Below are 27,357 nucleotides of genomic sequence, written 5' to 3' on the forward strand. Positions count from 1 at the left end.
TTGAAGAGCATTTATTTTATTTAACTGACACCTCTATTTCATTCCTAACTCTACGGGAACTCCATGGGAACAGAACGGCTGGTCGTGATTGGTCGATCTTACAAAAAGACTGACCAATCAGAGAGAGCTTTCGGACAGTTGACAATTTGACAATTTCTCATCGATAGATTATAATATAGCGAAAAATAATGCGTTAAATTGCAATCAGATGTTACGGTTCACAATAATTCGACAGTTTACAATCTCTCGAGATAGATTGTAATCTAACGATGTTTGTAATCTTACGGTAACATATTCAATAGTTTATAACCCAACTGATTTCCAAATCAAGTCCCCATAAACAAAACAAAAATTCATTAATTCATTCCATTATTCAGAACAATTCCAACCAGATTCCATTAACATGAATAAATCATATAACATCACAAGAACTTAAGCACTTGATGTACTATGTAATCCTTTAATATAACCTCCATTTTTATATCCTTTTCATTACTTATAGACATTGCTGACATCTAGTGCGAGTTAAGTCAGTCTTACGACTTCATTAAGATCATCGAGCTATGGTTGCTGTTTCATCTCCTAAGCATCACACCGAAGATGGTATGCTATCTTATAAAGAAATAGATAAAATTTATATGTTAATAAAGTCTAGATAGAATTGTGAAAAAGAGCACAAAGATTTAAACATTGAAACTGTTAATTCTCATGAAGTAAACTTAGCTTCAGTCAAACTGTGGGCCAAAGAAAGTCCGCAGTCCATGGAACTACTTATGGAGAACTAGAAATATAGAACTAGAAGAACGACCCTCAGATCTCCGTAAGGCTAATATTTGGACATGAGAGGATCATGGACGTTAGTATTATTATCTCATATCCTTGTCTCCTGAGAAAATGTCAAGAGTTTATGGTTCTTTCTCAATTAGTAAAGACGTTAACTAATGAACGGAGTGAAGTGCAGCGAAATCTCAGAAAATAGGTCAAGTAAACAATAAACAACAGGATTTAGATAAACAAGCTGATGCCGTAAGCCGTGATTCTGAGAAGCATAACGCGAATTGTTTTAGAATTCTTTCTTTGGCGCCAACAATTTAGTCGTAAATTCTTATTTAGAACGTAATAACTTTTAATTTTGGTTTGTTTGTTTATTTCTGTTTGATCTGTTTTTTTTTGCATAAGAATATATTGTAGCTGAAATAGATTAAAGAATTCGGATACGAGAAACAGAATTCTAAAAAAATCTGTAAGATATCTAAGTAACAAAAAATCTCTTAAGTTATTATTACAGGCTGGCTGCTGAAAATGACGCCGATCGATTCTGTCTGGACCTCGTCAACTCTACAACTGAAAATACATAGGTAGGTAAGCTAACCTTTTAGAATACAAAAGAAGAAATTTGGTATTATAGAAAAATAATGAAGATATTGCATTTTCTGACAGTCTCATGCGAATAGATAAGTGCTAGACTTTATCCCAAAATTAATCCTATCTGTGAAGGAAGGTTCACTATATTAATGTCGGATAATTATTTTCTCACTTAGGTTATATTTATTTATTTATTTATTTAAAATACTTTATGCACATTGTACAACGGCGGACTTAACGCCTTAGGCGTTCTCTGCCAGTCTACCTTAGGGTGGTGGTGAAACAGAAGTGGTAGGTGCAACACAGTTTGAGCATAAGTGCAAGAAAATAAAAATAAATATATTTATGTATATATAAATATAATAAAAATATATATATATATATGACTGAATCCAAGAGAAGAAAGTGAAGAAAATGAACTAGTGTAATGATTCCGCCAACTTGCCATGGATGTGATTACGCAGTTTAATTTTAAACGTGTGTCGACTATTTACCATCCTGACCTCCAAGGGTAGCTCATTCCAGAGAAGGATAGATTTAACAAAGAAGGAAGAGTGAATAATATCTGAACGGTGAGCAGGGCAATGAAGAAGACGATTATTAGAGGAGCGGAGATTTTTATTGTGCTGTGAACACACATACTGAAAGTGAGAGGTTAAGTATGCAGGTGAAGACGGGGTATATAGTATAGAAAAAAGAGTAGTTAATGCCCTCATCACACGTCGTTGTCTTATCGGTAGCCATTTAAGTTGCGCTCGATACGCTGACACATGATCGTACTTGCGAAGATTAAAGACGAATCGAATGCAATTATTGAGAAGCCGGTCTAGTTTATTGAGCAGATCTGCATTCAGGTCATAGTAGCAAACATCACCATAGTCGATTATAGGAAAGATTAAGGTTTGCATAAGCATTGCCTTTACATGGACAGGTAGCAAGTTTTTAAAGCGATAGAGAAACCGCAGCGTATTCGTGATTTTTTGACTGACAGCTGCAACTTGTGCTTGCCAATTGAGTGAGGAGTCAAGTTGTAGGCCCAAATTCTTCACAGAGCAGCTGTACGGTATAGCTATCCCGTCAAATACCAAAGTTGGCAACCCAAGGGCGTCTACTTTTCCTAAAACTCTTGAGCTACCAATGATAATGGCTTGGCATTTGACAGGATTAACTGCCACTCCGAACCTGTCAGACCAACTCTTGACTACCTCCAAGTCCTTGTTCATTTTAACAAGCGTAGCTGCCAACTCATTCACTTTTGTGTGACGATACAACTGCAAGTCATCGGCATAGAGATGATACGAACACTGAAGTTCAGGAGTAAGGAAATTTATAAATATAGAGAATAACAGAGGTGAGAGTATGCCGCCTTGAGGAACGCCAGCATTCAAAGTACACCAGGTAGATGAATCCTCATCCACCCGAACCGACTGCTGGCGATCATGAAGATAAGAAGAAAACCAGTCTAACGCCTTAGAAGAGACCATAAGATTGGATAGAATAGATAAAAGGATATCATGACTGACGGTATTGAACGCATTTGAAAAATCCACGAGTACCAACACTGTGAGATTAGCGTCTTCCATAGCAAATCTAATATCGCCAGTCACTTTGAGGAGGGCAGAAGAAGTGCTGTGGCCCGGCCTAAATCCGGATTGGAAAGGGCTCAGTAGCTTATTGCCGTAGATGAAACGAGCAAATTGCTTATGAGCACAAGCCTCAAGCACTTTGGATAAGAAAGGTAGGATGGAAATTGGACGAAAGTGACTGGGGAGGGTGGGACTGGAAATTTTAGGAAGAGGACGCACGTAAGCTTTCCGCCAAAGTGAGGGAAAAACTCCAGAGTAGAGAGAAAAGTTTATGATATGAGTGATAACAGGAAGGATTGGGACTAGGATAGGGACAATCATCTGACGGCTGATGTTATCACACCCCACCGCCTTAGATTTGATGGACAGGATAATCTTTTTGACCTCTTCCTCGTCGACTGGCACAAAACCAAAAGATTCGATATCGGGACGCGTTAGACCATGTATATAATTGAGAGTATCTTGCTTCATTAAATAGTCCAAACGAGAGGAAGAAGAAGTGCAGAAATGACTATTTAAAGCATCAAAACTAATTGTGTTAGGCAGGTCCAAATGTCGCGATTTGCCAATACCCAGAGTTCCAAGAAACTTCCAGATGTCAGCAGAAGACGAGGATGATATATTATTCAATATATGGCGGCGTTTAGCATTACGTATCATCGTATTACACCGATTCCTCGCAGTTTTAAACTGAGCCCAGTTTTCATCAGTACGGTCTTTTTTAAATTTACGGAATGCACGGTCCCGCCTACGCATTGCTATACGTATGAGTTCAGTCATCCACGGTGCTGGCGACCGTTTCACTCTGACTTTTTTAACTGGTGCATGGCGATCATATAATATGTTCACCATGTTATTAAAAATCAAAATTTTATGATCTACATCATCAGAAGTCATTAATGGTGTCCAATCAACGTCTAGCGCATCCTTGACCAACCGCTCAGCATCCATCCTTGCAAAACAACGCCTATGCAAAATCTTGGGCTTGGGCTTAGGAGGTTTGAGGATATAGGAGAGGAAAATGAGGTCGTGGTGAGAAAAACCAGGCGCAGTATATTGACCGTGACAGGAAATAAGGGAGAGGTTAGACGTCAGAATTAGGTCCAGCCAGGAATCATCACCAATCTTAGATCGGTGAGTAGCCTGAAGAGGTAAAATATGCAAGCTGGATGATTCCAGAACGTGCAAAAGTTTACGGGTTCGAGGAGAGTTGGGAGCAAGAAGATTTGTATTAAAATCACCCATGATGATGTAATGAGCATACTCAGAACCTAACGATTCTAAAACCGATTCCAAATCAGTGAAGTAGTCGACAGAGGGGGGGCAGTAAATCACACCAACGACGGCTTTGGCTCCTTTGACTGAAACCTCCAAAAAGAGAAATTCAGCACTAGGCAGAGGACTAGAAGAAGTAGCCAAGATCTTATAAGGAAAGTCCGATCGAAGGTATATTGCCACGCCACCCCCTCTTCTCCCAAGCCGATCATTCCGAATAAGAACGAAGCCAGGAAGAGGGTACGAGGTGGATAAGAGATTTGGTTTGAGCCAGCTCTCGGAAACCAGGACGGCATGCACATTGCTGTTGAAAAAAGTCTCATATAGTTCACTATAGTGACTAGGAACACTTTGAGCGTTAATATGACACACATTTAACACCTTATCTGTTTGCTTGAATTGATTTCTCAATCTATCACCAAGTGTATCAGTCAGAGAACAGAAACTAACATCACTATTGCTCACATCCAAAGACTCATTGGCAGAATGAAAACAGTCGTCATCAGAATTCATAAATCATAAATATATCAACTAAAAAAAATAATACTATACAAATAATTAATGATTTTAAAACACAAACAGAATTAACCTCCACCCGCCAGCTAACACCAATAAAAAAATTGAAATAACAACACAAAACAAAACACAACGGACATAAATAAGAAATGAAAACTTTAAGAACAGAAAAAAAAAAGAATGAGACTATTTCTGAACGAATTTGATCCGTGCAATGACTGACATTATATTAGTGTGACAGCTGACAATGTCATTTCAAGAAAAAGTACCTGCGATTGTGGAAAGTAAACAAATCTAAAATCTAAACGTTAAATTATTCTTATCCTTTTAGCGGGTAACTAACAAATTGAAATACAAATTACAAAGGTACTATAAATTTAACAAAATTTGGTAAGAATAAAAGATTACAAGGAGAGGAAAAAAAAAAATATAAAGACAATAGATATAAACATTGAGTAAGTACAGTTATAAATATAATTATGGTTTGTTTCTAATACTAAAAATGTCAGTCACATACCAATAATAGATTTATTTCCAGGGTATCTCAAGACGTTATGCAGCATTCGATTTCGAAGGGTACTTCTCCAGGAGAGGCTTTAGCTCGTCCATCGACACAATCCTGTGGCGACTGCCATCCGATGCCTTAATGACGATCACGCCATCCTGCGTCCAACACGCACGCATACCGAAGTGCAGTCGTGCCTTCGCGAAGATGGACTGCCTGGTTTTCGTCAGGAACTCCTTGACTGAGATTTTGGTGCCTCTCAACCTAGTCTTAGTCTTCCAAACAGTCGACTTGACATCTGAAGAAGAAAACCTCACCAGAATGGGCCGTGCATGATCCTTACTAGGACTGCCAAGACGGTGGGCAACTTTTATACTGGCCGCTGTTATGTCCTTCAGACCCAATTTGCTGCTGAGGACACCAAGGACCATGGAAGAGCAGTCCTCTTTCTCTTCCTCAGGAAGCCCTTGGAAAATCAATGCCTTTCGCCGGTGCCTCATCTCCAACCCATCAATATGCAGCACACACTCGGCGATCTGCTTTCTGAGCAAACCCAACACGTTGAAGATAAGCTCCCTGAAGGTCCGGAACTCTTCAGCAATTTTAGCTACAGTTTCCTTGGCAGGTCCTGCAGCCTGAATTTGTGCTCCGAGTTGGTCCATCTTCTGATTGAAACTCTCCTCAAGACTTCTCTGTATGGACAGTATTTCTGATAACTGTGACATTCTTCCTTATATTATGTATTGTGACTTTTATTAATATGTAAAAATTCTTCTGAGTGCAAGTGTTGATGGTGATGTGACAGGTGGTGTTTTAGTACTTAATCAGGTTACATTTAAGTGTCCTAATGTAAGTACCTAATAATTAAGTTATATACTTAAACTTTAACTAAAAATAATTAAAAAAAAATTATTTAATATATTTTTAAAAGGCTCAGAGAATCTGAGATACGTGTTCACTTTTTCTACACCTACCCCAAAAAAAAAAAAAGTTATAAAGTAGGTACCTAAGTAGGTAAGTACCTACTCGTTGCCTTCATAAAGGTAAGAAGAATATTTTTGTACGAGTGACAGTATAACGGTCTTACTTCATTTATTGTTTACATATCACTTTACTAATTATAACTATCCAGCTCCTAAGAAAGTTTGTCTTGAATAAAATGAAACTGGGATTGCTGAGTTACGACTAGTACCTACTTCAGATTTTGTATAAAGCGTACCTCCCTCAGGATAAAGAAATTATTTGATTTATCTAGGCTCTAAAGAGTCGATACCAGAATTGATTAGAATTAGATGAAAGGTTAACAAAGTATGTACTACAAAAGGGTACTTAGGTACGGTTACGGTCAGTGCAGAAGAACCAATCACTTACCGTGGCAATAAGCTGATTGCACGATTCTACGAGTACGTTGAGGATGACAAGCGCGGATCCAGCCCTCAAAAAAGGTTGTGGTCACAGCTACTAGAAAATCGGAACTAGAAGCGGCTACTAGAAAAGTAAAAGTCGGAGCATGAACATGCTCATTAAAAATTATGCAAGTCGTTTATGAACTTTTGAATGAAATTATTTCCTTTTTTCTGAGCATCAGGACTTTGGCATTAGGAATGAAAATAAACTTTGGAGGAAGTTGGACCCGATAAAAAAAAATAGTTTCGATCCAAACCTATTTCAATCAATAACTTCTAGTAGCCAGTAAGCCAATATAGGGAGGTTTTGACGCATTTGGTGCACTTCTCAACTACCAGTGGCGGCATAGCATTGGGTGGCACCCCGGGCTGCTACCTATTAAGCACCCCAAAAAAAAAAAAAACGACAAAATAAAATTACGAACCAATCTAATAATGCAAAAAAAAACGTTTTTTTTTAATATATCTAAACTCATATTATGCTCACTATCAGTTCCGTCTCTAGCTTATGTACCGGGTGCTATCATTACTAAAGCACCCCTATGTATGGAAAGATTGTGAGTAGTTTTGTTTTTTGCGCGAGCGTAGCAAGCCGGAACATTTTTTAGATTTCGTCGTAGTTACCAAGTTATAAAACCAAAAGCAAAGATGTGGTATAAAACCGTATAAATTTGCGCGAGCGTAGCGAGCGCAAAATTTTGGAGTCTTGGGACACGAAATCACAGAAACAAGTAAAAAAAAAGCCACTGCTAAGTGAAAAAACCGCGAGCGTAGCGAGCGCGAGATTTTTTGAGTTTTGGTAATGTTTTGTACAAAAAAATGTAAAATAGTGACTATTGTAAATAATAATAATTTTATTGTAATAGACAGCTGTGTTGCTGGGAAGTTTGTTTTGTTCTTCACCGCTTCTTGTTAACCAGAAGGTCCTGAAAGAGGGCGTTATGGGGGTGCTATCCTTTTTTACTTTCAATTTTAACTTAAACTAATCTAACGTTTTCGACATTGGACTTAAACCACCGCAAAGTGAAAAAGCCGCGAGCGTAGCGAGCGCGAATTTTTTTGAGTTTTAGGACACAAAAGTACCTCAAAAACTAAAGCTGTAAGAAAAAAAATATGGTGTTTTGTAAAAATATGTATTTTGTTCCCTAGTGTTATCATCAGCCTATCGATTAAAAAAAACCGTAAAAGTGTGATGTCACAAGTCTAGGTAATAAGGTTGTGGGCATGCCCATCGTGCCCACAACGGTGGATCCGCCCTTGGGATGAGGGTACAGTTGTCAAGATAATTGCTTCTCTAAAGCTCTTTGATTTCTGGGGAATGCATAGGAGATATTTTACCAATGATAATCCAGATGCCTGTGTCTACTGTGCCTACCTGTTCAATTTACGCTTTAATTACTTCATCGAAAAGAAAATAATGAAAAAGAAACTTCCCTGAAAACAATGTAATTGCAATTTTTTACAAGAACAGAAGAGGTCTTCCTATGCTATCTACGAAGGGTCTCAACAGGATATATTGAAAACCAAATAGAAAATTATAGAAAGCTGCGAAATTAGAAAACCACAAGAGAATTTCGTTGTCATGACAAATATGATGATAACTAATCGGTCGAACTCTGACGCAGTAATTCTGAATTCGATCACGTAGTGTGGTCACATCTGATTTCCCTGGCTGTCCTTTGTTTATAATGGCTCGTTAATACAGTTACCATGTTGTGTTCAATATAATTAAATGATAGCCGAGCTGACCCCATAAAAGTTAGGCAGGACCTACGAGTCATTTACGAGCGAGGCCATAGCATAACATAGTTTAAAGTTTAAACTCTAACTATATTGGTTAATTATCTTCCGCCCGCATAAGTACCGATAAGTGGACTTTCTAACCAAAAAAATATTTTTTAAATAGGTCCATTACTTTTGAGATTTGTGCAATTAACTCTTCAGCCTTATACTTAAATGGGAATTAGGTGTAGGAAGTAGGTAATAAAACATTCTTGTCTTCGTTCCAAAAAGCTCTTCTCATGTTTTGATTGCCTTATTTATTTTCCTGAACCACTTGGTATAAATAGGTACCTCCCATATAAATCCAGCCATACTCCTAAGTGCTCCAGGTATGCCAAAAATAATCATGACTTCTTACAATTTACTATTGTCTCACCCATAACATAATCAGGGCTTAATTAACAAGCTGAGGCTCTCCAGCATAATTAAGTAGGTAGGTACTTATCCCACGAAATTGGATTACTAGCTATACTAAAGCGTCTCTCTAATCTCATTGCTATGATTCTAGGCTTAGATACATACGTGCTTCAATACATATCATCGGCATTTTTTTCGTAAACGTTTTGGGCACCCATAACACGAGTAACTGGATATTTTGGCAGACATAGGTATCATAGAGGCAAGAGAAGTAATTCCAATAATGAATTTTCATAATTCTTTATTGAGCAAATTAAAGCAAAACATAAATAAACTAAACTAACTAAATGCGCAAATTATCAACAAATAAATAATAACATAAGACAATATTAAAACAACTAAGAACTTGTCTAGTCGAGGAACACTAGGAACAATCTCCTCGGCCGACCCTAATAAATAGGTAAGTAAATTAAATTCCATGATAAATACTGAAGAGAAAACTGTAATACTTTTTTAAAACGAAACTCAGTAGCTCTAGACCGCTGACAAAAAAGACGATGCTTTGTCGGTCATACAAGTGTGGTCAATTTCTACGACTACTAACGCACCACCAATCCACCACTTAGAACCCAAACCATTTACATAATTACTAATTACTTCCTCCTTTTCCTCCTTCCACCACTTTTAGGTTTGCACGGATCACAAATCTTAGGTGGTGGCGGCGGCGGCGGCGGCTTGTCATCCGGAGGATCGCAAGGCGACAATTCACAAGGTGGCTTTTCAGCACATGGATCCGACCTCGGAACAGGACACGGCTTTTCTAGAGTAGTTGATTCTTCGGGGCAGGGAGCCTTTTTCTCCGAGCTCGAGCAGGGGGATGGGCAAGGAGGCGCAGGAGGGGAAGGAGGTGACGAACTTGCAGGACTTCCACAAGGTGATACACATACGTCTTTGTAATAGGAATGAGAGTCAAACCACCATATGGGCCCTATGAGTGGCGGGCAAGAAAATTCAATCTGCAATGTAAATGAACAAAAGGGCGATCAATATATATAGCGATGTGTAAAATGATTAAACACATTGGATTAAGTATTTATAAAAGTGCTTACAGCGTCTGAGCTAGAGAGCTTAGGACCGACTCTTATTTTATTCGCTCTTCCATCTTTAGGTTTGCGAGGTACTTTTCCTTCAGCGACTGGCGCTACAACGGGTGGTTTTACGGAATTCAGGACATTGCGGTTGCTATACGCCTGGTTAGCGAGTTTATAGTCCGGCCCTCGAGGAATGTCCGGAGTAGGAATTGATCTTGGTGATATTAATGGCGGAAAACGATTGTGGTATACATATTTGCGACCAAGTAAAAAATTACGTATCCTCTGTATCCCTGAAGAGACATCTCTGAAATCCCATCTCGGTGGTGCTTTTTTACCCATTTTTATTATTGATATCACGCAAGTTTAGCTGTAATGTTTAAAATTGACAAGTAGCTGTGACAGTATTGTTTCATAAAAATACTATTCAAACACCAAAAAGTTTCTCCTTCAGGTAGGTAAAGCAGCCAGCTGAACCGAAAAAAAAACGTATTTTGATAGTCGTAACATTTTTTCATAATTATAATTTTCTAATTTATTGTTCACCATTACGTAAGAATATTATAGGGGTGGGGTGTGGTAATAAGTTTGCGGTAGGTAAAATTCTATCCCCAAAGATGAAATTCTTGAATCAATGCTTAAGATGTACCTGCATACACAGGCAAGAAGTGGAACGCAGTCAGATGTGTGTTCAAAGGTTAGAACAAACATGTATGGTAAACTATCAGGAATATTTATGAAAAATATGGGAAATCGTTTTATTTTTACTGATTGATATTAGTAAGTAAATTTAAATACTTTATTAAATTAAAATTACAGCAATTACTAATTATTTATTTCAATATTCGTCAAATATTGTAATATTTGTTGTTTTCACTATGCTGGTATTACTTAATCGGATGTTAATTTTTGAACGTTCATGTAACTCCCGCGTTTTCTCGCTTCTGTCAAAAGTTCATCGTGTTTTGTTGAGTGTTGTATGTTTTTATTAAAAATTGTTTCTTAGTTATTTCGTACATCAGAAACCTATTTAATGTTGCAATAGAGTTTAATTTTACGTTTTACAATGAAAACCAGTAAGTCTCCTGAGAATACAGAGATAACGCCTTCGAAAAAGAAGCTGAAACAAGCCAGACTCCCCTTCAAGCTTATTAGCGATGTATCACCAAAACCTGCAGCTCCTCAGACAAGGAAGCGGAAGCTTTCGGCTCCCGACACGGAATCAATCACGAAAGTCGGAAAAATAAGTAACGAAAATGACATAGTTGAGGATCCCGTTGTAATTAGCGACGATGACAGCAAAGGGGCTGAAATCCCGAAGGAGGACAAATCTGTTAATCCTTTCGTCAAATTAGTGGATACAGCGTGGAAGAAGAAACTTCAAAAGTCGAGGAAGAAAAAAACTGGTAAGAGGAAGCCTGTGAAAACTGTTAATGGGTCCGTAGAAACTGAGAGTGGTAATGATAGTGCTGACAAAGACGCCGACACCGAGATGATGGAAGTCGATGAACCTGGCGAGGTAAATGGCCATAACAGTGACGTTGAAGAGCCTGAATCTATAAAAGACACTGAGCCACCTTCTAAAGAGGATTTTACAGAAACTAAGGTAACTAACAATGATGAGGAGATCGTTGAGTTAGAGGATTCTAATAACCCTGATGATATTAAGCAGACTGACAACACAGAACAAGATGGTTCAGACAAGGAAGATGAAGAAAATGTGTCTCAAAATGAAGATCCAGACTGTTCCATTGTTGAGGAATCTGCAAATGACACTAGTACTAAAGAAAACTCTAAATCTCCTGCCAAAAAATTACAGAAGAAAGAACAAACAACTCCAAAACGCAGTAGTGCACGAAATAAGGCTAAAGCGGAACAAAACAACAACTCTAAAGGTTCACCAAATTCTAAACTCAATGAATCTGTTTGTTCAAATCCGACGACTCCTAAACAGACTCCAAAGACCAGTAGGAGTTCGTCTGTCACTAATAGCCAAGGAGATGTGTCCATAAATGAGTCTACACCATCTGCTAATTTAACACCAAAACAGGTAAGACAATAATTTTTCTTAAGTAACGGTCTTGGGTATATAGGTTTTATTTCAAATAGGCCTTTGCAGGCTCTTATGAAATGCTACAAGTTAGTTGTAAGGGTTCAAAAATGTAACGGTATAATGTTTATTTTTATTTTATGTCTTCCTCAGCCATCATTAGTTATTAAGATGTGATTATGTTATATTGAGTATTTGCATAGTACATGCTTCAAAGTATGTAATAAAACATCAAAAATTATGTTTCATTTACTTTCTTTGGCTACTCTGTATCATTAAGTTAAGGCAATAACAATTCTTGTTAATTGTTCTGTTCTGTCTTTGCACACTTTGTTTTCTTTAGATATTTATAAAAAAAACAGTTTTTCACACATTATAATAGGATTTATCTCAGAGAAATTGTAAATGGATAATATTACCTCAGAAGATAAGTCTTACAGGAAAACATTGAAATGAAACTATAGTATGATTTAATAACTTTTAATTTCTTAAAAAAAATCTCACAGGTACAGAAAAAGTTGGAATCTGCCAAAAAGAGAGAGGAAAGAGAGAAAGAAAAACAGGAGAGAGAACGGAAGAAACAGCAAGAGAAAGAAGAAAGGGCCAAGATTCGTCAAGAGAAAGAAGATCAAAAGAAAAAAGAACGAGAAGAGAAGGAAGAGGCTAAAAGGAAGGAAAAGGAGGAGAAAGAGGAACAGAGGAGGAAAGAGAAAGAAGAAAAGGACCGGGCCAAAGAGTTGGAGAAAAGTAAGTTTTATGATGATAAGAGATTTTATATATTTATTACAGTTACACTGTATGTAAATAAAATTTTAACAAAATTGTATATGTCTAAACAACCTGGGATGTTTAGTGATATTTTAGTTATATTTTTTATTTACCTGTTTTAAATAATATTGTAAGTAGTTGATACCTAAAAAAATTCAGTTTTTATTTTTCCGTGTTTCTGTATCAATGCAAATACATACAGTTAGCATCTTAATTTAACCTGCTAAAAGCAATACTCAATACAAGACTTAAATTTTCCAGAGCTAAGAGAAGAGAAAGAAGAACAAAAGCGCAAGGAACGCGAAGAAAAGGAGGAACAAAGGAAAAAAGAGAAGGAGGCAAGAGAGGAGGAAAAACGCAAGAAACAAGAGGCTTTAGAACTTGAGAAGCAAGAACAAGAACTTAAAAAGAAAAAAGCGGCTGAAGCATTTGTCAACTTCTTTGTTCCGAAACAAAAATCGGAAAAAGAACAAGCTACTGATTCTTGCATCAGTAAAACCAGCATGTTATCCAACTTTATGATTAAAAATGATATGCGTTTAGCTCCTTTAGTAAGAGTTGATTTAAGTGAGGAGAAAAAGGAGGATCTAGTTAATTTAATTGAGAAACAGACTGTGTCTGAAAAAGGATTGTATTTGAAATGTCTGAAGGATGGGACGAGTAAGCCATTGTCAAGTGGCAAGACTTGGCCGTTGAGTGATAAGGATGATGATGAAGTTATGATAGTTGGTAAGTAATTTTTCTTGTCTTTTGTGAAAGTAGATGAGATATAATGGTTTAACAAGCAAACAGCTTGAGGATTACAATCAGTTAGATGCGTTTCTATACATAAAATGGTTCTTTTAAGATTTACCCTCATATAAAAGCTTCCACCATAGGTTTCACCTATATCCGATGGGAACTATGTACTTCGCGCCAGTCAGATAATATTAGCCTATAGCATTCCTTGAAATCTGAAAAATTCTTTCAGTCCACTTAGCTGAAAGAATTTTTCAGATTTGACCGGAAACACTAGTTTAGGTTTATATCTATTATCATTCTCTTAACATCTATTAACATTGTCTACCTATTTATTTACAGAAGACGAATTACCGATGCCAGACGATGCGGGCGAAATCTTAACTTGTGAATCAGTTCAGCGAGAGAAACTTAGACCTAAATTGCTCAGTTTCCACGAAAACCGGCGTCCACCATATTGGGGCACTTGGCGTAAAAAGAGCGCTAGTGTCAAACCAAGGCGGCCTTTTGGGCAAGATGAGGTATGTATGAATTCTTCTGTAGTTTAGCACTGAGTGAAATGAAAGTCAGGCATTACTCTCCTTTTTAAAGTAGGTAGTTTTCTCAGACCTGATGGCAACATATGGCCAATGTGCCTTGTAAGCAAAAAGTTGGTGAGAACTATATAGTTTTGCAACACTCAATCTGGAAGCTACAGGAGTGATGAGTACAGAAACTTCTGCAGATGTAGTGTAGTACATTGATATAAATTATACTCTAATTAAACTCTCTAGCCAAGTTTGACAATGTAAAGAGATTGCCTGCAAAATATAAATTCTAAGAAGTAGATTCTCAATAGTAAACTGTTTGCTGATTGGTTTATTTTATTCAAGTATTTTTTTATTGCAATGTTCCAATGCCTTGCAAAGGCACCCATACCATCCATTGCAGACACGTACCTTATTCGTACATCATTTGCTTAGAAAATAATTAAGTTCACCCATTTGATTTCTAATTAAAAAATGCAACTAAATTTCCAGAAACAACTAGACTACGAGGTAGACAGCGACGAGGAATGGGAAGAGGAACAAGAAGGCGAGAGTATCGACGGCAGCGCTGCCGGCAGCGACGACGAACAGGATGCTGACGAGTACGAAGTGGACAATGAGGTGTTTGTGCCGCATGGATATCTTAGTGATGAGGTGAGCTGGTCATTTAGTCAGTACTGAACAGTCCTGGTTCTTCTACTGACAGCTTCGCGCAACTGAATAAAATATAGCCTATATCAGGCAGGGATAGTGTACAGTGAAAGAATTTAAAATTGGTTCAGTAGTTTGCAAAGTTTTTATAAAGGCTTTCGGTGTGCCCACAAAAATATGAAAATTTTAACTATGTGTACAGTGCAGAAGTTTATTTTTGTAATGCAATATTCACAGCTAGGATTGTTTAGTCATTGTTGGATGGATCTTTGATTCGTGGATCACCTTTATACACCCTTAATATTGAAACTAATATTTATATGAATTTAAATTACAGGAAGCAACAATGGATGAAGACGACATGCTGTCCTTGTCACCCGAAGCACAAAAACAAAGACTGAAACATTTAGAAGACGAATTCGAGTCTGAAATGAAGAAGCCCACTGAAAAACTGAAGCCGCGAATGTACGGCTTACTCTGGGAGACGGCTGATGGCGGGAAACCGGAGAAATGCGTTGACGCACTCTGGAATTACTTCGGAAAATTATCTATGATCATGAATGATCCCACTCCATTTTTCCAACCAGCCAGTGAGCCAGAAGAAACTGAGAAAAAGAAGGTTAAGAAGAAGAAGGCACCTAAAGAAACAACAGACGGTGAGCCCAAACCTAAAAGCCCTAAAAACGAAAAGAAGAAAAAAGCTAAACCTGAGGACAAAGAAAGCAAAACTCCTAAATCGGAAACTAAAAAGATTGTTCCAGAAACGAAGAAGAATCAGCCCGGTATTAACATGTTTTTGACGAAATTAAAATCTTCATAATTAATTTTACATTGATGTTAATTTTAGCTTGATTTTATTTAGGTAATAAGTTTTATTAAGTTATGGCTGTCGGCTTCACTTATGACTTCTGTTTCCTAATCTCATATAGTTTTTAATGAATCCAGTACAAAATTAGCTAAGCTAGGGAATGTTTTACTTCGTATTTTTGTTGTTTCTTTTATTTGTCAGCCGCTCATTTTCAAAGATGGTTGTATTATTAATGCATGTGTTAATTGTGGCGTTCATTCACATAAGAATTACAACTTGGTCTATTTTGTACTGGCATTCATTATATTTTATTTCTATGATGGTGCGATCAAATCATAGACTGATAAATAGGTCTAAACAATAATTTTATTATAATGTGATGTTGAGTGCTACATATAAATATTCCTATTGAAATGCATATTGCTGTAAATATCAGTGTAATTCTGCTTAGTATGGATTGTATGTTATAGATATTATTCATTAAAATATTGATTTATAGCATTTTTTATTTTATTTTCTATCCTGATAAGGCTGTGCTCACAGTAGTGAAGAAATCGCACTTCATGGCTAGAAGTTTGTTAATTGGTAATGGAAATATGAGAAATCCTAGATAAGCATGAAATCTAAAACGCTAATCTGAATCTTGAGACAGCCGGGGGCATTCTTTAGTTGAAGACATAAACTGTGTATTTCTATTATTTCTATTATAACGCCAAAAGCGCCTATAATAAGTCGTTGCCGTGTATATTTTGTATTGTTATTTTTTGGTATTTGCGTAAAAATTGTTTAAAGATGGAGGACCTTAGTGAAAAAAAGTGAACTCCAATCTATACGCGATTAGTTACACAACATTGCGCTCTGGCCTAAAAAATACGCATAAATGTTTCATGCGTCTGAATTACTACATATGCACATACATGCATTTTTGCTTTGCGGGGTTTAACTGCACCTTATGAACCAATCTATTATCTTTGAAGTTTAAAAATTGTATATTGATCAATCTGTATATTCTTGACAGAACATATCGTTCATTCGTTCTTGTTATTTATTACCTGTATTTTATTTTTTGCTGTCAAGACGACATATTTTTGGTCTGTCTCATCATCTGTCATAATCTGTCTTTCGTTCGCTGTCTCAGGTTGACAAATTTTAGTTTTCCGATTTTCTTTATCGTTTTTCGATCGTTGTTGATTCTAATTGTGATATTGTTTTTATTTTATTTTATTCAAGTTCTTGGTTATTAGTTACTTACGTGGATCTTAGTGTTTAAGATGCAGTGACAAAAGAATTAAGTCGCCTAATCTCGGTAAGTAATGATTCCAAATTTTTGTTGCCTACACCCTTACCGAGGCTCACCCTGACTCATTACTTGGTATTCACCTTCTTTTTTATTCTAATTTTGAAATACGGATTTACTTTCCAGTAACTTGTGAAATGCAAAAGCGGGTTGTCCTAATAATAAGTATGCGGCGTTTGTTTTTATCACTCGATTGGTTGATAAAAAAAAACTAATAATAGCACCGAATAAGTTTTGGTACGGTTTTTATCGTTTTTATAACGTAAGTTACGTGTTGCATTTTCAAGAAGTTAGACCTACTAATTTGTCAACTTAAGGATGATTGTGGTCTTAAAGGATATGACACAAGTTACTGATTATTATTGATTGATGAAAATAATATCAAGTTTCCTCAATTGAAAACTGAAAATCAATGTTAATTATTATAGCTATCAACTTGAAGAACAGCAAGGAGGTTTCATGGGTTAAAGCGGTAGTCACCAGTTATCCAAGATGAGTAAAATGTCGAAGAACAAACTGAATCTGACCCTGCCACCAGGGTCGATTGACACAGCTCCAGCGGTCACACCTTCTAATATGACACCACAGCTGAAGTCTGCTACAGCCACTGAGTAAGTAGAGTTATTGGATATTTTCCTCTTTGCAGTTTGAACAAGAAGGTTCTATGCATAGAATTTTTCCTGTTAACTGTCCTCAATACATTGTGGCTTAATATTGAAAATACTATTAGCATTTCAGACATTCTGAACTTGCTAACAAGCATTACTTTAAGCTAAATAAGATGAATGTTGCGCATTCTTGTAATTGCATTTTTGACAGGAACCATTTCTGGTAAAGATGTATTGTAGGTATTCATTACCAAAGAAAAGCCCTAAAATTAAAACCTCATAATTACCACAGTAATAATTTAATTTTATTCAATAAAATAATATAATAAGTTTTATATAAGCAATACACAAGACACCATACCACAATTAATAACCACCACACATTTCAGGCGGCAGGGTTTAGCTGGGAAGTCCAAGACCAGCATTGAGGCCCTCACAGAGAGGCTGGAGCAGATTGAGATGGATGACACCCAGCGGCGCCGGATAGAAGTCTTCCTCTGCCAAAAGGAGAAGATCGGAGAGCTTAGTGATGATGATTTTGAAAAGCTTGGAGAGCTGGGTAAGTACTAATAATTATAATTTTATCACAAATTACTCTAAGGTGCATATAGGTAAGAGATACCACGGCCCTGGTACATAAAAGGCCTATGACGGAACACGACGGTTTCTAGTCAGTAAGAGTCTGACACTCCGTTATTGCTGCTAACCCACAGCGGGAGGAGTCATTTGATGATTTTTGACATCGTTAAAAATGAAGGTGCATAGTCAAACACAAAACTCTTTAATCTGTGGTCAAATTTACAAAGGTGTCTAAAATTAATGCATTTACTTACTAGCCAGCTTGTCTAATTAATAACAATTTAAATAAAATTGGGGATTATTTTTGTTTAAAAATTACCTCTCATATTTCTCAGATTATCATGTAATACATAGTCCAATGATATATTTGCTAATTGCTCAAATCACACTGTTTTGCCTTTCATAAAAGAAACAAAATATCAATACAACAAAACAAAATATTCAGAGAAAACTACAAGTCACACTCCCAAACTGAATTTGACCCAGACAGCTCTCCCTATTAAAACCAAATGACGTATTTCTAGGTCAAGGCAACGGCGGCGTCGTTATGAAAGTCCGTCACAAGTCGACTGGCCTCATCATGGCTAGAAAACTGATCCATCTAGAAGTGAAACCTGCTATCAAGAAACAGATCATAAGAGAGCTGAAAGTACTCCATGAATGTAACTTTGCTCATATTGTGGGCTTCTATGGGGCATTTTACAGCGATGGCGAGATTTCAATCTGTATGGAATACATGGATGGTGGGTCACTTGATCTGATCTTGAAGAAGGCTGGCAGGATTCCTGAATCTATTCTAGGTAAGGTATTTTCTTGAAAATGAATATAGCTAAGATTTTCAATATCAGGGATGGCTAAACACATAATTAGGAAGTTATTTTTAAAACACTGTTCTCAAACACAGAGATTCCTTAGAAATTGAACATGTGGGAACTATATTCGATTCATATCAGCTTAAGGAATTGTACATAAACACTTATTTTTAAATAGAATTAAGTTATTTATGTTACAATCATCATATAAGAATGTATGGTTTCTGTTTAAAGTTGATTCATTATACAAATATACAGGAATGAATTTTAAGCAGTGCACAAAAAAAATCTGGTGGTCCAGAATCATTAACAGAACATATCTGCATCAAATCAGCAAAATATGGATACCAACTATTCTTACGCGCTTGGAGAAGCGCTCGCGTCAGTAAACCGGTTTCGCGTTGCCGCCGTGCCTACTATGACGACTGTGACTGTACAATCAGTTACAAAATAAACATCTTTCGATATCAATAACTTTTCTTTTTTGTACGAAACACGACAAAATAAAAATATACGTATCTATAAAACTTATTCAAGTATAAGTTGACAAAGTTTGCGCACTGGATAAAATTCATTCCTGTATGCAAGTTACTATGTTTACTTCTTCTCTTATGTTTACTGACTCAAAGATGTCACAGTTTGTTATAGAATACACAGTTCTGCAGATAAAAGGGCATTCACATAGAAATGTATCACTCTTTGCAATTAATAAATATTCTACAGTGCTTAGTCATTCCTTCATTTTATTCATGGCATAAAGTTCGCGTTTGTCATTGCATAATTAATGTACTAGTCACTGTTTCTTTGTGTTTGTTTGAGCTAACTGCTGCTGTTATCTAAATGGTTGTTTCATTTTAATTTGGGTGTTAATATGCAAATATGGTGCACCTAAAGTTGTTTTTCTTCAATCTTATATGTGAAAATTGAGTTGTCACCATGTTCTATGTTCTTTGTCAGTATATAATTTTAATAGTAGTAAGGGCTTTGTTTGGGAGTCCAGCATTTCCAAAGTAAACATCGTATTTGAAAACAGCTAAGAATATTTAAAAAGTTTGACAAACTTCTTGTCAGTAGACAAAAAACTAACATCTTGTAAAGGGCTTAGTTTTGCTATAGCTAAATTAGCTACAACTGAAATTATCCACACAATTCCCCGTCATTGACTTTTATCAACATCATCTTGTCTTACTTGTATCCTATTGTGTAGTCCTTGTTGTAGCTAACTTTTGTCTGTCTGCAACCATTACTGCCTCCAAATGCATTTCAACTATCAACCTGAAGTATAGAGAACTATGCCCCATTCGGTGAGGCAGAACCTTACACAAATACATAAAAAAACTTATTTAAAATTGTGCATTATGATTTCAGGAACAATAACATCAGCGGTACTGAAAGGCCTGAGCTATTTGCGCGACAAGCACGCCATCATGCATCGCGACGTCAAACCGTCGAACATACTAGTGAATAGTAACGGCGAGATCAAGATCTGTGACTTCGGCGTGTCGGGGCAGCTGATCGATTCTATGGCTAACTCCTTTGTGGGGACTAGGAGTTATATGTCAGTAAGTATATGTGCAAACATATGTGCTAGGAGTTGGGTAGTGGAATCCGTGTTTTGAATAAAGATCATCATAGCCATGTCATCGTCGAGACAACCGAAAGAACGACCACTTCTGGACAGAGGCCTCCCATAAGTTGGTTTTGCCCATACTTATCGTGCTGGGAAAGACTTGTGGACTAGCACTGTTTATTTTACAGATACATGCTAGCTAGAAAGACAGAGTAGTTGTTGAAATATTATTTGAAGAAGAAAATAGACATAGATGTAACATATATTTCATGTAAATATGTAGTTGTTTAACATTCATACCCCGGATCTAAAATAAATCGATAATAATATAAGAATAGATGAAATGCAAAGTATAACTGATCATCATTTTCACACGGCCACTTTCGCCAACAACATAAACGTCAGTTTTTTGTAGAATAACTGTTGTTTTAAGAAAAATGACAATTATCGTGTTGTTGGTGAACTTGAGCCTTGACCTTCAATTTCTATCCATATTCTCATCACAAAACCGTTTACTTCTAGCCGGAGCGTCTGCAAGGCACCCACTACTCAGTGCAGTCCGACATCTGGTCTCTGGGGCTGTCGCTGGTGGAGATGGCTATCGGCATGTACCCCATACCACCGCCCGACGCCAAGACATTAGCCGCTATATTCGGCTCACAGAATGAAGATCATTCTCCGGGGCAGGTAGGGAGTATTATTGTTAAGGAATTAAAAAACAAAAAAAACGCATTAACATCGGATCATCAGAGCTACGATGCCACACACACATTTACACACGCTTAGACACATATACACCCCCACACACACACGCACTTCGCATTATCATTAAGCCTACTAAGTTAATTGATAAATTAATCTTCTATTGCTTGGCCATTTACTTGTTGGAGTTATATATCGTGCGTCTTATTTACTATTGACATCCATATGATTAGTTGCTCTTGTTATCGGGAATTGCGAAGTCTAGAAGTTTTCTGGTCATATAGTAGGATGGTCGCCTCATAACATGCCCATGATAAATAATTATTAAAGTAATTTTTTTTATGTCCAATACCTACTGCTGGTTTTTACATTTACGGTGCTATCGTTACCACTGTAGTTTTCCCACAAAAATATCACAGCATATAAAACCATCCTGAATATAATATTATTCATTTTTATTCCAGGCGCCAAACTCCCCTCGTCCGATGGCGATATTCGAGCTGCTGGACTACATAGTGAACGAGCCGCCTCCCAAGCTGCCGGCCGGCATCTTCTCCGACGACTTCAAGGACTTCGTGGATCGCTGCCTCAAGAAGAACCCTGATGAGAGGGCTGATTTGAAGACGCTGATGGTTAGTAGTAAAATTATAGTCAAAATTAAAGGAACAGTAATTTAAACGTTAGATAATGTACTGATATAATGTAACATGAGTACGTAGCGAGAATATGTGGCGATCAGTCGAAGACCGTTTGCTGCCATTGAACATTCTTGGCTGTCGTTACGGGTAGTCAGAAGCCAGTAAGTCTGACACCGGTCTAACCAAGGGGTATCGGGTTGCCCGGGTATTTGGGTTGAGGAGGTCAGATAGGCAGTCGCTCCTTGTAAAGCACTGGTACTCAGTTGAATCCAGTTAGACTGGAAGCCGACACCAACATATTTGGGAAAAGGCTCTCTCGAGCGATGATGGCGCTCGGGAGATGATGATTAGTCAAGGACAGTTTGCACAATTTGAATGGGTCTATGAGAATTTATTTTGGTGTTGAAATAAGTTGTACATATCAAGTGAAAATGCCGACGAATTAGAGACCCCAAACAAATACATATTTTGGGGCAAAAACTAAACTTGTTATATGTATTTTCTTGTGGCGCTAAACATAACTCTACATTGATACGGACGCGCGTGATTCTACAGGATAAACGTATACCTACATCATCATCATGTCGTCCAAGCCGTGTCCGGCGACGGCGACTCCTAAATGTCTAACCCGGGTCGTGTACCTACACATTTGTACCTGAATAATAATAATGGCGTCCACAGCCGATTTCGGCCACGGCGGCTGTTCTCATTTAAGGAGATCAGCCAGCTGCGCAGGATATATTATAGTGCACGAGCATTTGTGCACTTACTTTAGTATCAATTTTTAATTTTCTACATATTTTTTTTCTGACAAATCCTCTTTTTAACTGACTTTCCAAAAAGGATGAAGCTCTATTTGAAATGTTTGAATTGTTTTCATTTTATCGGCCATATCTCACCAGTTCACCAACCGATTTCAACAATTCTTCTTCTATCCATACAGAACCACGAATGGATCCGCAAAGCGGACGCGGAGAAGGTGGACATAGCGGGCTGGGTGTGCAAGACGATGGACCTCATGCCCTCCACGCCTAACTCTAACGTGTCTCCTTTTTCTTCATAAGCTGCAAGAAGTGCATACTTTCATCAGCGAAAAAGGGTTAGAATATTAAAATTAAATATGTTTTTGTGCATGCATGTTGTTTTTTTAATTTATTTGTATGATTTTGTATATTTTTTGTTGGAATGTGATTTGGCTGTGTTTTTATGTAACGTAAGTTATTAATAACAATTTGTTTATTAGTGCTAAAAACACATAACTTCAATTTTTGGATACTTCTTTACTTACCATATTCTACAAGTCTTTTGGATTTCCTTTGTATGCACTTGGATTTTCTATTTTCTTGACAAAGTATTTTGTTTTAATCTGTTTATGAAAGTAAGTTAACGAACTTGATCTTTCCAGGTCAAAACATTTCCCAAGAGAAAGCGGGCGACACTATCGCTGAAGACGCTGGCGATGAAGAATAGCTGCCCTGAGACCACGCGATGACAGAAACAGTGTGTCAACTCTAGATACCATTGTCCAGTACCAGATTGAGCCACAGGCGAGCACTCCACTTCATAGAGACGTGATCTTACCTCCTTGATTCAAACCTTCATTTTCAAATTAATCACATTACTTCACTTCAAACATGGAATAGACACATGGAGTGGTTACAAATGATTCGATTTTCGAAATGATGTTAGAGAGAGGTTGGTAGGTAGCACTCCATTTGTTTAACTATTCCGTGGCATTAACACATCGTAGCTCGTTGTGGTCGATACAGATATAATTATGCTGTACTGGAAGTTTATTACTATCTAGTGTTATTAGATAAAGTAGATCAGATTTATTCTACATATCAGGGTCGTCACGTCTCATATCAAATGTTTCATTAACACATTTAGTAAAAACTCTTCGGGAGGCATCCTGTCATCGAATCGAAAATTCAAAATTAATAATTTAATTTATAGAATTGGCTAAAATTTAAGGTAAAATCTGTAGGGAATTATTGAAAACAATGTGTTACGCTATCGCTATGAAGCTGCTTGAGTAGTCGACGACACAGTCAGCCTACTATCGACGTCACGAGTCGATATGGAAATGTTAAATCGAGAACATAATCGAATTAGAGGTGTAACTGTTTCATCGGCTAACATCGAACGTGTTTGACTTTCCTTCTCATATACAGGCTATATGATTACGAGAAAGTTGATAAATAAAGGTAAATGTGTGTACTGTAACCAATAGCACGGTGTCTGATGATAGATAGGGATATAATACTAAAACATAGTGCATTCGTGGACGAACTAATCGAGGTTTTATAACAAAAAAAAACGACAACTAATCGATAAATGGTCAAGTAGAGTTGATTTAACTAGTCGCAAGTCGAAAAAATGTTAGTAGTGTTTTGACATATTTTTCTTTGCTGAAAGTGCGTAATTCATGTCAGCTGGTACCTGTTGTTTGAATAGATTTCGGAGGCGTTTTACTCGACGCGTCCGGAGCGTTGGAATACTCAAACGGCCGCGGACCGCGGGCGTGGGACTGTTCCAAAACTCAAAACTATCATCTTATAATCTGTAAAATAGAATGCATTTTTTAGAGATTACACGAAAGATAAGAAAAAAAAAACGAAAAAATAAAAAATCGTAGGTATGTTTCTTATATTATTGACGTGATGCACTTTTTCCGTTTGGTTTGTTGTGTTATTTGCTTCGTTTTAGTATGTCCGCCATTTATTTACCCGCCCTGTCCCGAGCACCTAGTGTAGATAGGCACAGCTACTCACTAACGTAATGTGTTCGCGTTGAATGTGAACGAGTGAATGATCATTCATTCTATTTGACGGTTTCATTTTGAACACGATTATTCGTTGTAATTAAGATGTAGTTACACTATTTGAATTTTGAAAGGCTCGAGTGCACGTTTATGCCGGTTTGCCGCACTATTTATCATTGGTTTTGATGTCCCAGCGTACTACACATCCCTCGCTTTGTGATCGCTATTATTTGCCCGGTCTTCCCGTAGTATTTAGAGTGTTACGTGTTTATAAGATTATGTATTGTGTGTTTCAGGGTTTGCGAAGTGTTTTGCCTTTATAGTACCCAGCATTTAATATTCTTTATTATTATCATTAGTTAGATAATTTGACGGTGCTTTTATGTTATCACTGTGTATAAGTGATTATATAAAAAAAAAGTAAAAAAAAAAGATTTTTGTATAAATGGTCTACTTGTGATTGATAGGTAGGTTTTTAATTATTATGTTTTTTTCCAAAAAAAGAAGGATTTAATCATTTGTCTGTAGTCGTCGTGATAGGTTAAGTTTGTCGTATAATTATAAGTATTGTATTCCAAAATTATGTTACCTATGTATTTAAAAATGTGAACGAAATAGTGGCGAGACCTCATTCTTATATGAAGTAAAGTCAATTACATGCATGCGTTCTGTATACAACGCGGATTCTCCTCTCGTGAAATAGTGAATAATAAATGTATTCTGAAGTGTAGAAATTACATTTGTACTCCATTTAGTTTGTTAAGTAAACAGTGAGGTAGTGTCGCTATTGTGTTTATTTAGGACTGAGGTTTCTCTTGATGTATTCATATTTTATCCAACCTTTGTATCGTGAAGTCACTTTAAAGTTTAGGTATCTTCCAGTATTACGTATGAAAAGATGTTTAAATTTCGAAAATTAATAAAAAAAAAACTGCGAAAATGTTTCAAACTGGACTGCGTTGTGAAATAATACAATTACGAACAAAACATATAATAATCAAAGTCTTAAATAATTTTTATTTTTTTATTATATCATAATGCCAGCAGACAGCAATGGAAACACCAATATCGATTGTAATTAAGTGATATTTTTAGACTTATCGATTTGATAGTTGTATTTTTTTATTTATTTTATTTGACAAATCGCTTCTCGAACGAAGACGCTTTTATATAATATAGTCATTTTAAACTAATTAATTATTTTCGAGGCACATTTTGATGAGAGTACTCGTTTTAAAATTATATCACAATCGATCTCTAAGGTCCAGCGTTCATTTAGGCGATTGTCATGAATATCGATTAAGTATCGATTTAGACTCGTTTTAATCGATTTTCTGACATCACTTTTTGAATGTCTGCTCGATATTGTCATATCGTGAATCAATCCGTGTAACTCCAGTTATTTTAATAAGCTTCTTCGTAAGATACGTCTGTAGTTAGGTACTTATGTACAATTAAATGTTAATAAAAACTATTCCATGTTTTATTTATTTCCTAAATTAGTAGCTGGTTAATGTTTGCAATTAACTGGAGCAGTAATTGTAATTAGTGGGTGAGTACGCTCGCGGCGACTGTCGGCGGTCCCCAGCGTTAACATTAAAATGAAATATGCGAAGTTGAATTGCAAAGAGGGTGAGTGCTGTTGGCCCCTCATTATAAATGTGCGTAAATATTGTTTCCAAGGAGAGCCTTTGTTCGCCCTCATTAAGAAGACATTACGTGTTCGGGCTTAATCACACTGACTTTTCACTCGAATGTCGAAATATGAATGTTGAGAGCAAAATAAATGTTAGTACAAAATAAAAAAACAGTAGGTAGGTACTCAAAGAGGTAGGTCATTGATAAAAATAAGACTACTTCTACAGAAACTAGTTCCCACCTGTAAAAGTGTAGTGTTAACAATGACGGTAGTGTTACATAAGACGCTACTAAAATTCTACCGTCTTTTAATCCTAGCTAGTGTAGTCGAGTGTCGGTTTTCACAAGGTTTTCATGATAAGTGCCAAAGTTTGTTACAAACTTAGCGGACTGGTTCGTGGGCCACGCTGAACTTTGACATTAGTCACCCTCTGAACAAAGTTTTGTTTGGCTCATTAACAATTATGTAAACCCTTTGTCGGTTTGTACTGCCACTGTTTTGCGAGTTCGGCCCACATGGCTGTAGTTGTGCTAGTCGTTATTTGTGGGTTAGAATGGCCATCGTAAATAGGTACAGCGAAAATAAGGCTTGAACTTTCTATTTTTGTTCTTGTTCGGAGATCATCAAATGACGCCTGCCGTAGTGTGAAGCAGTGGCGTGGCACACACATTTCAAAAACATATTTGACACAATTTGTACGTTTTAAAAGCTTGTCGCGAGATTTAAGTACTCGTATTTACTTTCTTAGTAAAATCGCGACAAGCTTTTACAACGTATAAATTGTGTCAAATATGTTTTGAAATGTCGTTATAAGTTGACAGTAAAGTTACAGTAAAAGTTTATTTTTTTCTTTTTAGCGCATTTAAATAAAAGCTTGTTTTTAAAGATTTTTTTACTTCAATTTTTTCTTTTGAAACTAAGTTAAACCGATATGGACAAATTGAAAATCTCGATTTTTCACTCTATTAACTTTTACCAATCTCTTTCAAAAATAGCAGCATTACCAATTTAGTTACAAAGCTTTTAGCAAAATTCATCACTGCGTAAACCCATTATGGCGTTTCGATATCTTTTAAAAGTTGCCAAAAAGGGATTTTTTCGCGAGTTTTCCTGTACGTCAGTTGTCATCGCAATCTCGGCTCGGCAGGAAGTATGGGAAGCTTGGAAGTGACAGCCATAGCTAAGTAGGTCAATCGATATGCCTCAGAATTCTGATTATAATAACAATACTGTGTAATCACAAGTTTTTTCTTCACTTCAGTAGTTAGGATAAACAGGATGGATATCGATGGCTTGATGAATTATGTTTCTGTTTGTTTGTGA

General features: G+C 36.7%; 4 protein-coding genes across 4 annotated transcripts; 2 read left to right on the forward strand and 2 right to left on the reverse strand.

The window, feature by feature from the left end:
• Positions 1 to 5,167: 5,167 nt before the first annotated feature.
• Positions 5,168 to 6,167, reverse strand: LOC124636976. Its single transcript, XM_047173275.1, has one exon. The coding sequence runs from the start codon at positions 5,970 to 5,972 to the stop codon at positions 5,295 to 5,297; it is 678 nt and encodes a 225-aa protein (XP_047029231.1). The 5' UTR covers positions 5,973 to 6,167; the 3' UTR covers positions 5,168 to 5,294.
• A 2,909-nt stretch (positions 6,168 to 9,076) lies between these two features.
• On the reverse strand, positions 9,077 to 10,275 carry LOC124636979 (vegetative cell wall protein gp1-like). The gene is made up of 2 exons (XM_047173278.1): positions 9,902 to 10,275; positions 9,077 to 9,808 (listed from the first exon to the last, which is right to left on the reverse strand). The coding sequence occupies exons 1-2, from the start codon at positions 10,223 to 10,225 to the stop codon at positions 9,446 to 9,448; spliced, it is 687 nt and encodes a 228-aa protein (XP_047029234.1). The 5' UTR covers positions 10,226 to 10,275; the 3' UTR covers positions 9,077 to 9,445.
• A 543-nt stretch (positions 10,276 to 10,818) lies between these two features.
• On the forward strand, positions 10,819 to 15,926 carry LOC124636943 (chromatin assembly factor 1 subunit A). The gene is made up of 6 exons (XM_047173234.1): positions 10,819 to 11,933; positions 12,440 to 12,680; positions 12,963 to 13,430; positions 13,782 to 13,960; positions 14,459 to 14,620; positions 14,955 to 15,926. Exons 1-6 carry the CDS (start codon positions 10,950 to 10,952, stop codon positions 15,435 to 15,437), a joined length of 2,517 nt encoding a protein of 838 aa, XP_047029190.1. The 5' UTR covers positions 10,819 to 10,949; the 3' UTR covers positions 15,438 to 15,926.
• A 607-nt stretch (positions 15,927 to 16,533) lies between these two features.
• On the forward strand, positions 16,534 to 25,869 carry LOC124636901 (dual specificity mitogen-activated protein kinase kinase dSOR1). Its single transcript, XM_047173171.1, has 9 exons — positions 16,534 to 16,731; positions 17,151 to 17,333; positions 17,720 to 17,889; positions 18,434 to 18,709; positions 20,090 to 20,283; positions 20,814 to 20,978; positions 21,458 to 21,625; positions 22,575 to 22,730; positions 23,037 to 25,869. The coding sequence occupies exons 2-8, from the start codon at positions 17,215 to 17,217 to the stop codon at positions 22,692 to 22,694; spliced, it is 1,212 nt and encodes a 403-aa protein (XP_047029127.1). The 5' UTR covers positions 16,534 to 16,731; positions 17,151 to 17,214; the 3' UTR covers positions 22,695 to 22,730; positions 23,037 to 25,869.
• Positions 25,870 to 27,357: the final 1,488 nt, after the last annotated feature.

The sequence above is a fragment of the Helicoverpa zea genome, chromosome 15 (genome assembly GCF_022581195.2).
Source record: "Helicoverpa zea isolate HzStark_Cry1AcR chromosome 15, ilHelZeax1.1, whole genome shotgun sequence".
NCBI lineage: Eukaryota > Metazoa > Arthropoda > Insecta > Lepidoptera > Noctuidae > Helicoverpa > Helicoverpa zea.